At 31.7% G+C, this 12,515-nt stretch overlaps 1 protein-coding gene across 1 annotated transcript; it reads left to right on the forward strand.

Annotated features, from left to right (window-relative positions):
* On the forward strand, positions 2,264-9,939 carry LOC105167439 (glucan endo-1,3-beta-glucosidase 3). The gene is made up of 3 exons (XM_011087156.2): positions 2,264-2,461; positions 2,541-3,839; positions 9,646-9,939. Exons 1-3 carry the CDS (start codon positions 2,401-2,403, stop codon positions 9,678-9,680), a joined length of 1,395 nt encoding a protein of 464 aa, XP_011085458.1. The 5' UTR covers positions 2,264-2,400; the 3' UTR covers positions 9,681-9,939.

The raw sequence follows: 12,515 nt of genomic DNA on the forward strand, positions 1-12,515 counted from the left end.
ACATAGATAAATACATGCATATATAAAAATATAATATAAAAGAGACATAATTTAAGAAAAAAGAGTGATTTTTGTCTAAAAATACAACACACATAAATATATATACATATATATAAAAGAGACATGATTTGATAATAAACAGTAACTTTTTGTCTCCCAAAAAACAACATTAAACATACAACACACATAAATATATATACATATATAAAAGATACATGATTTGATAATAAACAGTAACTTTTTGTCTCCCAAAAAACAACATTAAACATACAACACTTATTTTTAAATTATCTTTAAAAACAAATCGAAACATACACACTATCTCTAACACATATACTTATTTATCTTTGTTCTTCTCTCTCTATCTCCACAAAACAAAATAAAACACCCAAAAACTACCAAACACTATGATAATTTTCTATATTAAACTCAAAACAAATAATCACAATAATAATAATCATCCAAACAAAGCCTCAAAAAATTTCCATAAAAATTATTCTATGAAAATACCAAAAATTTATATAAAAATTATTCTATGAAAATACCATACACAGTATTTACATCAGGGGTTAAAATTAAAATGTAATCAGGGAAATAAAGAAAAACTATCCGTTGAACACCTTTTTCTGGCTCCTGTCTACTCAATACCTCCAACGGCTAATAACAGGGGAATTAAATTGCAAGTAATTATTAAAAACCAAAAAATTATGTAATTTCTTTTTTTCAAAAAAAATAAAAAAGAAGAATCAAGAACTATTTTGTTAAATTAAAAAAAAAATCAACTTACTATTATAAATAAATAATGTATTTTTAATTATTATTAGGGAAAAAATTACGTAGCCATACATCAATGCCCGTAAAAGGGCACAAAAATATGATCAATATCACGCACTTTTTATTCGAATCCGACTGTAATAATATTATTTATATAATTTAAATTTCAAAATATATATTAAATTTATGATGTCAAATTGCATAACTTATCTATGATCTAAGTTTGGATCACAAAATCCCTCTCCCAAAATCTTGTTTGGATACTACACAAATTTATAATAGATTAACTGAATTAAACTAATATAAAGTATAATTATAATTTTTTTATATTATTAATTACTTTACTGAATTTAAAAATCAATCACATAATAAATATAAATATTTAATTGAGATTCGATTAGAATTTTCCAAATAATAAAATTATGCAAAGCAAATATCATAAATGACTCTCGTAAATTTGAATTTTTATTATTATTTTGTCTCTTGTCTTTATTTTTTAATCTTTATAAAATTCATATTTTATTTTGTTTTAATTTCTGTATCCAATTTTCAATGAAAGAGTTGTCGGAATCAGGCCATGTGCCCCGCATATTTAATTAATTATGTACTTTTATAATTATTTGAAAATATTTTTAAATAATTTTTTTTATAAAAAAAACATATTTATCCATTAAATTATAGTATGTGCAGGTCATAAAAATATATTTTAATAATTCTTTTTACAAAAAATTAATTGAGGAATTGAAATAAAAAAAGATCGAATATAAAGATGGGCTAAATACAATACCTTGAAGTATTCATCCGACATTAATTACCCTTTAATAACACTTAAAAAAAAGACTCGACTTTAAATTTAAATTAAAAATCTATTTTTCCTTTGAATTAAAAGTCTAAAAAAAAAGTCTATTTTACCCTTATAAAAATTATTTTATGGAAAAAAATAGGGATTTTTAAAATAATAAAAATCACCCTTTATCAAAGTTTTGTATAATTTTTTTAATTTCACTTATTTATCCAACTCTTTTATTTTTGTAATTTTAAAGTATTTAAGTTTATTTTAATTTAGTTTTATTTATTTATTGAATTAAATTAAAAATATATTTTTTATATATAAAAAATTAGGATTAATAATTTTAAATACAGATATATTGACCGCATTAAAATTTGGATGCAATTGTTGGTAGAGTAAGGGTTAAAGAAGCACAGAAGAAAATGAGTTTTCCAAGACGACACTCGTCAACAAATCCTGCCCACAAATAGGAAGATACATCACGAGGATGCATCACCACCGTTCGTACTCCGCCCTAAGACAAAAAGACAAAATAAGAAGATCCCACTCGTCCACTGGAAGTGTGGGTCCCAACCATCGAGGGACCACGTGCTGTGCTGTAGAGTATAGCAAAAGGGCGCAGATGGGCCGCACACCCTGCCGGGTCCCACCCCGACATCCTCGATTACCTCAACACTCCCTCCCTCCATTATAGAGTTTAGCCACACACACACACTCTCTCTCTCTCTCTCCCCTTCTTCATCCTCACTGCCTCCCCACTCACTCCACACACACTCACCCTCCATTTTCGTTTTCTCTCTCTGGAAAGAGGAGTGAGTTCTGAGCTCTGTGCAGCAATGGTGGTTCCCAACATTTCTTCAATGCTTTTATTCCTCATCTGCGTTGTCTCCATTGCAGGTAGATTCACATCCATATATGCTCTAATAATATAAAGTTGAGAGAGTATATTCAGGTTCTGATGAATGTTTCTCTGCAGCTGTAGATGGTGGCTCCGTCGGCGTGAACTATGGGCGAGTAGCCAACAACCTACCATCCGCAACCAAAGTGGTGGACCTCCTCAAATCTCAGGGTGTAGATCGAGTCAAGGTCTACGATTCCGACCCCGCTGTTCTCAAGGCTTTATCCGGCTCGGGTATTAAGGTCACTGTCAATCTCCCCAATGAGCTGCTCTCCTCCACCGCCCGCCGCCCCTCCTTCGCCTACACCTGGGTAATGAAGAATGTCGCCGCCTACCACCCTTCCACCGTTGTCGAGGCTATCGCCGTCGGAAATGAGGTCTTTGTCGACACCCACAACACCACCCGCTACCTCATTCCGGCAATGTACAACGTGCAAAAAGCGTTGGTGAAGTACAATCTGGAGAAAGTCATTAAGGTGTCGTCACCCATTGCTCTCAGTGCGTTGCAGAACTCGTACCCGTCTTCAGCCGGGTCGTTCCGCCCCGATTTGGTCGAACCCGTTTTCAAGCCCATGCTGGAGTTCCTCCGCCAAACTGGATCCTCCCTCATGATAAATGTGTACCCGTTTTTCGCTTACGAGTCCAATGCTGACGTCATCTCCCTAGACTACGCGCTTTTCCGGGAGAATCCCGGCGTCGTAGACGCCGGCAACGGGTTGAGGTACTTCTCCTTATTCGACGCTCAAATCGACGCCGTTTTTGCGGCAATGTCGGCTTTGAAATACGACGACGTGCCGATCATCGTGAGCGAAACCGGGTGGCCGTCCAAGGGTGACTCGAACGAGGTAGGCGCCAGCGTGGAGAACGCCGCAGCTTACAACGGAAATCTAGTCCGCCGTGTGCTCGCAGGCGGCGGGACTCCCCTACGGCCACATGCGAATCTGACTGTCTACCTCTTCGCCCTCTTCAACGAGAACAAGAAGCCGGGGCCGACGTCGGAGAGGAACTTCGGATTATTCTACCCCAACCAGAAGAAGGTGTACGACATTCCATTGACGGCGGAGGGATTGAAGAGCTACCGCGATATCCAGTCTCCGGTTACCGGCGGAGAGCAGAGAGTATCAACGGCGAACGGGCAGACATGGTGCGTGGCCAAGGAGGAGGCGGGGAAAGAAAAGCAAAGCTCAGGTCTAGACTATGCCTGTGGAGAAGGAGGGGCTGATTGCCATCCGATCCAGCCAGGATCCACGTGTTTCGATCCTAACACGCTGGAGGCGCACGCTTCGTTCGCTTTCAACAGTTACTATCAGAAGAAGGGACGCGCTATTGGCACGTGCTACTTTGGTGGGGCCGCTTACATTGTCACCCAACAGCCCAGTGAGTACCCTAAACTTGCTCTCACTGAATTTATTTATTTTCTGTTGTTAATATACAGTAAATTTTAGTGCAATTAACCAAAAAATTAAAATTAAAATTTTAATATCATTGCTTACTTTTATAGACATAATTATAATTATTATAATAAAAATGATGATAACGACATTTATGCTATAATTTGCAAAATTATAATACTATGTCCTTTAAATTTTTATTTTTATGGATATATTCATAATATATCATAACAATATAACGAATATACTACAAGTTAGGGTAAAATTACAATATTCTCTCGTTTTTTGAAAAATTAAAAATAATAGTCCCTAATTGCTTAATATATACCCTCTCAAGACAACATGTATGTTGTAGGGGATATTTATTAGACCGTTTTTAATTTTAGAATTTATACTTACGAATATTACTATCGAGGCAAAGGTCTTGTTTGGTCACTCATTTAGTGGAATAAATGAGTGTCTTGTTCTACTTATTTAAAACATCTAATACGCTCCTACGTATAATGAAAAATTTATAAGCTCATTGAACCACCCTTTACATCAATCATAATTAGGGGAAAGCTTTGCTTCGAATCCAAGCAAAATTCTATGTTTGGCTGAATCAAATCAATCACAGAACAAGTGTATCTCATTTGCTATGTGATTGGTCACTTTTCCTAAACTGTACATGGATCATACGACAATCGTCGTATGATTGGTTTAGATTCGGCTAAATTCGGGTCTGGATTACATTTTTTTCAAATTGAATGTGATAGTTCGGGTTAATAAAATATATTGAATTTGTCACGTAGTTAACATAAAATGTAGAAAAAGTTTCAATATTTTCAAAAAATAAAAAAATTCAACCACATTAGTAGTTGTAAAAATTGGTCGAACTAATTTTTTTTTTTATTAGTTTTAAGTAATTGGCCACAGAGGAGGAGGATTGCGATGCTGATCGTTGGTTCCTGCCCCTCTGTAATTATCCAAAAAGATGATTGAGTGTTATATTTTTTTTATTTTTTTATTGTGAAGTGTAAATAGATAATTAATTAGTAATTAAAAAATTATTTATTTAGAAAAAATAAATTAAGGATTAAATACAATTTATTTCTTCAGATATGTGAAATAAGTAAATACCCCTTGTAAAAATAGAATTTGCAAATTACTCCATGTGTTTCAAAAAGTGAAGCAAATAACCACCCTATCATTGGTTTAGATGATGGGTGATTTGTTTCTTTTTCCGTAATACAAGGGGTAATTTGTTTTATTTTTTAAAGGAATTTTTTTATTGTTCATTTCTCATATCACATGAGGGTAAGTTGCATTTTTTCAATAAAAAATAATATTGTAGAATGTAAATTTACGTTTTTATTCTTGAAGGGGGTTGTATACTGTTGTACCTAGTGGGTTTAGGGTTCATTATTTTTATATTTTTAAAAAAATTATATACATATAATTTATATAAATTATATAACAAATTTATGTCGAGTCGTGGATCGACTTAAAACATATTTTTTCTTAAAAAAGAGGGATGTCGTAGATAGCATCCAAGTCGTGGATGTCAGCCACGCTACCCTCTTTTTATTTTTTTATTTTTTTAGTTTAGTTTTATTTTTTATAAATTAATTATATTTAATTAATTTTTAACAACATATTAAAATTCAAGAAATCACAATATTAAAATTATATTAATTTTAAAAATATAATAAACTATACCAATGTAATAGAATACAATTAAAAAAGGCAATTATTATTGAAAATTCCGCACCGGCATATTTGACTGTCTAGAAGAATCTCATTGTTGGTTTTGTTGTCTAGAAGGCAATTAACATAAATTGCTATTTTAAAAAATATTTATCACTTTGTATATTTTAAAATGAAATAATTTATATTTATTTAAAATAAATTGCTTCATGAATTCTGAATCTAGGCTCGGGTTTCAATCGAAGGGTTCCAATACTATCGCAAACTTATTGGTATAGTTCATTGTATTTTTTTAGAATTATATAGAAATATATACGCCATTACATTTGTATGCTTCATTATATTTTTAAAATTAATATAATTTTAAAAATTAATTGAATATAATTAATTTATAAAAAAGTTAAAAAAAGATAATGCAATTTGTGAATTGCGGTTGGCCCAATTCACGACTTGTTTAATTCACAAGTCGTGGATAAAAACCACAACATGATGTTGTGCTTTTCACCCACGACACCAAGTCGTGATTTCAAATCGCGACTTAGGTAAATTTTAAAAAGAAAAATATTCTTTTTAATTCGAGTTGCAGTTTTTAACCGTGACTCGTAATATCTTATTATTATATTAAAATAAATTATATTAATATAATTTATTTATTTTTTATTAATAAAAAATAATTAACCCGGATGATACGAAATTCCTCAACACTGCAAAAATAACATACAATAAGTGTTGTGGCGCATTTTAAGAGATGTGAAGGGGGGTGAGTGGCTAACATGTGGGGGGGGGGGGGGGGGGTGGTGAATGAGGGCCCAGCCCACTAGCAAGAACTTGAAATTGGTGAGTGCGTAGCACAGCACGTGATGGAAACCTCTTTTCTGACATGTCTTGGATTACATGGCTCAGCCCCACCCCACCACTCCTTAGTTATCTTTTTATTATAAAATGAAATCTGCAACACTATTCCCGTTTTTGGGTTTAATTTTTTAAATTACTACTCGTTGCGGCATGCGGCATGTTGCTCTTATGTACATATAATAAATAATTTTTTATATTTTAAAATACATTATATGTAAAAATAAATATATAAATCAAGCATTATATTAATAATCAATTCATGTAAATTTTGAAAAATTAAAAAAGTTAGTTTATGAAGTGCATTTTTAACTTTTCAAAAATTTGGTACAGCGGTGTTATTACCCTGCGTTTGTGAGTGTGGAGGGACTTTTCTTTTTATATTATTATAAATTATAATAAATAAATACAAGTTTACGATAAAATGGAATAGACTTGCATTTTTAACGGACTCTGTTGAATTTAAAAGAAAAAATGGGATAAAAGGGCGCCAGTTGAATTGACAACTTCGTTGAAATTAAAAGAAAAAAACAAAGTTGGATTGGCAACCATTAGAAATGCAAGTCTATACCATTTTACGGTAGGCTAGCATTTATTTATTTATGTTATAATATTTAATAAATAAGCCCCCACTTTTCGGTAGTCTTGCACAATTTACAAGCTAATTACTCACTTTTTTCTTTTTTTTTTTATATTTTTACTTTTTTCTCATTAAGTTGTTAATTGAGCTAACGATTCATGACCTTTTTTTTATTTAAATTACACCGGGATCGTTATTTATTTTATAAATTCAAAAAATATTGAATGTTAAATCATTATCCTGATAATGACTTTGATCAACATTAAATATTGCTTATATTGATAAAATATAGAAAGTGAACATAAATAAGCCAAAGTTTACTACATCACGTGAGCTCTAGCTTATTTATCTAAGTAATTTAAAAAATAACAAAATAATATAATTTTAAAATTATTAACACATTTAATACAAGGCGTTGATGGTATTGACGACTTGCAATTAATTTTTAAAATTTTATGTAAACATCGATGATGGCCGATGGCGTCTACAATTTCAATAAATTATAATTATTATAATTATTTATAATAAATATTATATTTATTTTTTAATCAATTTATGGATGAAACCACGACTTTATTTTAATTATAAAATTTTATTTATTAATTGTTATAATTGTTAGTTAATTAATAATCATAAATTTAAATATATAGCTAATTATAATCATTACTAAATTTTAAAGTTTACCATATAGATAAAAATACAATTAGCTATTAAAAATTATTTTATCATTTATGACTGCACACTAACACATTGTTTATATTGAAGTAGCTTCGCTTTGTAGAGATTGTTTAGAATGTGTCAGTGTGGGGTCATAAATGATAAAATAAATTTTTATAATAGTTGATTGTATTTTTATTTGTATGTAAGATTTTTAAATTTATTAATAATTATAATTAGTTAAAAATATTTGAAGTTTTAATTGTTAATTAATTAATAATTATAATAATTAAAAAATAAAAGTTTAAAACTAAAATAAAAAAACGTGAAGGTGTGGATGGCAGGATCCACAACTTGATTAAAAAAAGAAAGTTAAGAAATATAATTATAATGATTAAAACTTATTGAAGTTATCCACAACCTTTACATAAAATCTAAAAGAATTTTTTGTTTTTTGTAAGTTGGCAATGTCATCAATGACTTGCATTAAATGTGTTACTAGTTTTAAAATTGTACTATTTTTGTTAATTTTTTTGAATTATTTAAATAAATAAGCCGGTGCGATCTTGTTGGGTCCTCGGTTTTATAGAGTTTTTGGATATTATCATCAATCATGAAAGAACTAACACATTGAATGATGGTTGTGATGTCTCGAGATTGAATATGTCCAGGTCTCAACAAGAATGACTTAATTACTCTCTTCTTGTTGGGATGGTCATGATGTCTCGAGATTGGATATATCTAGGTCTCAATAAGAATGACATAATTACTCTCTTCCTGTTGGGTTTAGGGCTTTCGAGTTTCGGGACATTATCATCATCCATAAATAAATCTTGTATAATGAATGGTTGTGATGTCTCGAGACTCGAGAGCTTTAAGTCTCAACAAGAATGACCTAATACTCTTTCTATTCAAAACTTTAGTATTTGTTTAGTTCGATTTGAAGTTTTAGATAAGAGTTGATAACTGTTTTGTACTGCATAATTGTCCTTGATGAATTGGTCGAGGATGAAATATGGGAACCAATACATAATGCCCTGAGGTTAGTTCTGGTTGATCCTTAACTACTATGTCTTGGGATCTTTTCTATAATTTAACTATTATTTACTTTTTCTATTTTTGAGAGTGAAACAATTTCACTATTATTTGCTTAGTGGTGTAAAATCTTGATATTTTGGGCATGATCTATATAAGGCACATTTACATAGATGCATAATAACTGATCTTTGCCAAGCTTTGCCCCCTACAAGATTTGAAAAATTATGTCGGTTTACATGTGAGATTCCCTGTGGATTCCACATGATAAATGGCCATAACGTCTCGGGATTCTGGATATAGATCTCGTCAAGAATGGTTGTATACCCTGTAGGAATGCAGTCTTGCATGGTTATAAGGTTGTGGAGTGTTGAAAAGCATTGGTTCACAGTGACCATAGTCTCATAACCAACAAACAATGATCGCAGATTAATCATCTTGGATTGTTGTAGTTTTGAGATCATTTAATGATTGCGCTGCTCCATTAGGTCAGTGTAGAGTACATCACAGAGCTACATGTTACCATGCATATGAATTGAGTAATTCTTAGATGGTCTTGAGATCATACTGGTCCTACATTTGGATGGAGTGATTATGATTTCAGGATTTAAGAAGACGATTCCTATATCAAAAGAATTCGAAATCCACCAAAATTCCACAAAAGAATAGTTCAAATTGAGAATCAAAGTATTTTTGAATCCACTCTAACATGAAACTACCCGAACAAATCCAAAGAATCTATTAGTAGAGACTTGAAGTCCCACTGTCGAAATCGATCAATACTTTTACAATATTAGATTACACTCACGCACACGGTAACCTATTTCTTTTTTAGAGAAAAACACGGTAAACTAGTTCACGGGCACGAAGGAAACTTGATTTTTCATTTATTTGCTATAAACTTTCATTGGTATGATTATAAATTGGTTCAAGAATTGAAAGTTTAACTGTTCCTCTAATTGTTTCTTCTTCCCCCTTTCAGAATATGGGAAATGTGATTTCCCCTTTGGAAATTGAAGACAATGAAGGTGGGAAGGCAGACAAACAAACAAAGCCAAGACTATTATGACGGGCTCAAAAAGTTGGAGAACATATCTAAATCCATTGTAAAATTTTTCCTTCTATTATTGTTGTTTTGTGTAGTTACTATAATCAATAGTTGTAGTAATAGTAGTGATGTTAAGATAAGTGCCCAATTGGATGGACTTTTAGCTAATTTGTTCCAAAGTAGAATATTGTTTATTAGTGTCTCTATTTGTTATTGTACTTACCTTCATTCTTTTTGCTAATTCCTATATGTATATTTTTGTTTGCGGATTAAATGCAATTTATCCTTTCTGATATGTGAAATAAGTAAAAATTTTCTTGTGAAAAAAGAATTAACAAATTACACTTTTGTGTTTCAAAATAAAGGGTGTAATTTATTATTTTATTTTTTACAGGGGTTTTTTTGTTCATTTCTCATATCAAAGGGGGATAAATTGCATTTTTTTCCTAATTTTTACCCCTATGTAATGTCGGCTTGAGTGATAAGAGTTGCGGAGAAGTTGGTTTCAGTGAAGAACTGATATATATTAGTGATTGTGGCACATTCGATGCGTTTAAATTTTTAATTAATTACACGTAGCAATTTTTTTTTATTCCATAATTGGATTTTACCATTAATTTATCAAAAGTAATACAATAAACTTTCTTTAAATGTGTAGGGACGAAAAATTGTTAATAAAATTAATTAACAGAAAAAGATGGTAATTTGTAAAAGAAAAAAGATATAGTTAAAGGCATTTTAGGCAATTTGTAATTTGCCAATTCCGGTAGTTATTATAAGGTCTTCGCCTTATAAGTAAAATATATATCTTTTTTTAACATTTTATAGAAAAACTTGTTTTCTTACCTTATCTTATCCTTTTCAGCATTCGCAATAAGAAATGATCTTGGGTCTGCATGTTTTTGATCTGATCCACAAAGTCTGGTCTAAGTTGCAAGGCTGCTAACAAACCCGCTACCTGATCAACCTCCAATTTCATATTCATAGACCTCATCTCCAGTAGCATTGTTTGATTGTAACTCTCCAAATTAGCTAATGTACTTGAACTCTTTCTACTAGGGGTGTGCAAAAAAACCGAAAACCGGCCGAACCGAACCGAAACCGAAAATTCGGTTCGAACCGAAAACCGAACCGAAAATTCGATTCGGTTTTCGGTTTTTTAAAAAAGAAATATTCGGTTTTCGGTTCGGTTTTTTGGTCACCAATTCGGTACCCGAACCGAACCGAAAATCGAAATTTTGTAAATAATAAAAAAAAATATATTTTTTATACATATAAAAATTATATAATTATATATATATATTATAATATTAATATTATATAATTTATATTAGTAAAACTAAAGAAAAGTGTACTATTTTTAGATATTGAATATTAACATATTGAAGTTGTTCTACACTTGTGACTTGTACTATTAAATTAGAATTTAATTTTGGTATTTTGGTATTTGTATTTTTGGATAAAATTGCAACATTATCACAATTTCGACTTAAAATATCAAAATATATTATTTTTAAAAATAAAAAATAAAAAAATGATTTTTTTCGGTTTTAAAACCGAAAAAACCGAACGGAACCGAACCGAACCGGTACGGTTTTCGGTTTTCCAAACGGCCGAACCGAATTTTCGGTTAACCGAAAATTCGGTTCGGTTCGGTTCGGTTAACCGAAATGGACACCCCTACTTTCTACTCAAGGTATCTGCTACCACGTTTGCTTTCCCTGGATGGAAGTTAATAGTGCAATCATAATCCTTCAGCAGTTTTGTCCATCTTCTTTGTCTCAAATTCAATTCCTTGTACGTCAAGATATATTTCAAACTTTTATGGCCAGTAAGGATCTGAAAATTTTCTCCATACAAAATAATGTCTCCAAATCTTCAGTGCATGCATAATCACAACTAACTCCAAGTCACGTGTGGGATAATTTAACTCATGGTTTCTCAATTGGCAGGATGCGTAAGCAGTTACCTTTCCGTTTTGCATTAACACATTCCAAACCCTGTTTAGAAGCATCTGTATACACTATATATCCACCGCTATTAGACGACAAAACCAAAATCGAATTGGAGGTCAGTCTCTTTTTCAACTCATCAAAACTTTGTTGGCACTGTTCACTGAAACTCTACCCCCTTCCTCAGCAGCTTGGTCAGAGGACCAACAATTATAGACAAGCCCTCAACAAACCTCCTATAATATCCAACCAACCCTAAGAAACTTCGCACTTTAGTTGCATTTTTTGGTACTCTCTAATCCATAATAACCTTTACTTTTGAAGAGTCAGGCATAACCCCATCACCAGATATCACATGCCCACGGAAAACCACCTGATTTACCCAAAATTCACATTTGCTTAACTTAGCATTCCTTCTCTTTCAAAATCTATAACACTATTATTAGATGTTGCTCATGCTCGTCTCTATTTCTTGAGTGTACCAAGATGTCATCTATAAAAACAATAACAAAGTGATCCAGATATTTTTGAAATGTACGGTTCATCAATGCCATGAATGTCATTGGTGCATTTGTTAACCCAAAGGGCATCACCAGAAACTCATAATGACCATAACAAGTACGGAAAGTTATTTTCGGTATGTCATTCTCTGCTATCCTCAGCTGCCAATACCCAGACCTCAAATCGATTTTTGAAAATATTGTAGCTCCCTTTAACTGGTCTAGGACGTCATCAATACTCGGCAATGGATATTTATTCTTCACTGTTATCCTATTTAATTGGCGGTAATCGAAGCATAACCTCATACTCCCATTTTTCTTCTTCACAAACAGCTTGGTGCTTCCCATTGTG

This window comes from Sesamum indicum, linkage group LG8 (assembly GCF_000512975.1).
Source record: "Sesamum indicum cultivar Zhongzhi No. 13 linkage group LG8, S_indicum_v1.0, whole genome shotgun sequence".
Lineage (NCBI taxonomy): Eukaryota > Viridiplantae > Streptophyta > Magnoliopsida > Lamiales > Pedaliaceae > Sesamum > Sesamum indicum.

Bases quoted from the DNA above. Each gene is read 5' to 3' on its own strand.
- LOC105167439 (XM_011087156.2), top strand. From the start codon at position 2,401: ATGGTGGTTCCCAACATTTCTTCAATGCTTTTATTCCTCATCTGCGTT. The intron at 2,462-2,540 runs GTAGATTCACAT...GTTTCTCTGCAG, and splicing joins CTGCGTTGTCTCCATTGCAG to CTGTAGATGGTGGCTCCGTC. The intron at 3,840-9,645 runs GTGAGTACCCTA...TCCCCCTTTCAG, and splicing joins CATTGTCACCCAACAGCCCA to AATATGGGAAATGTGATTTC.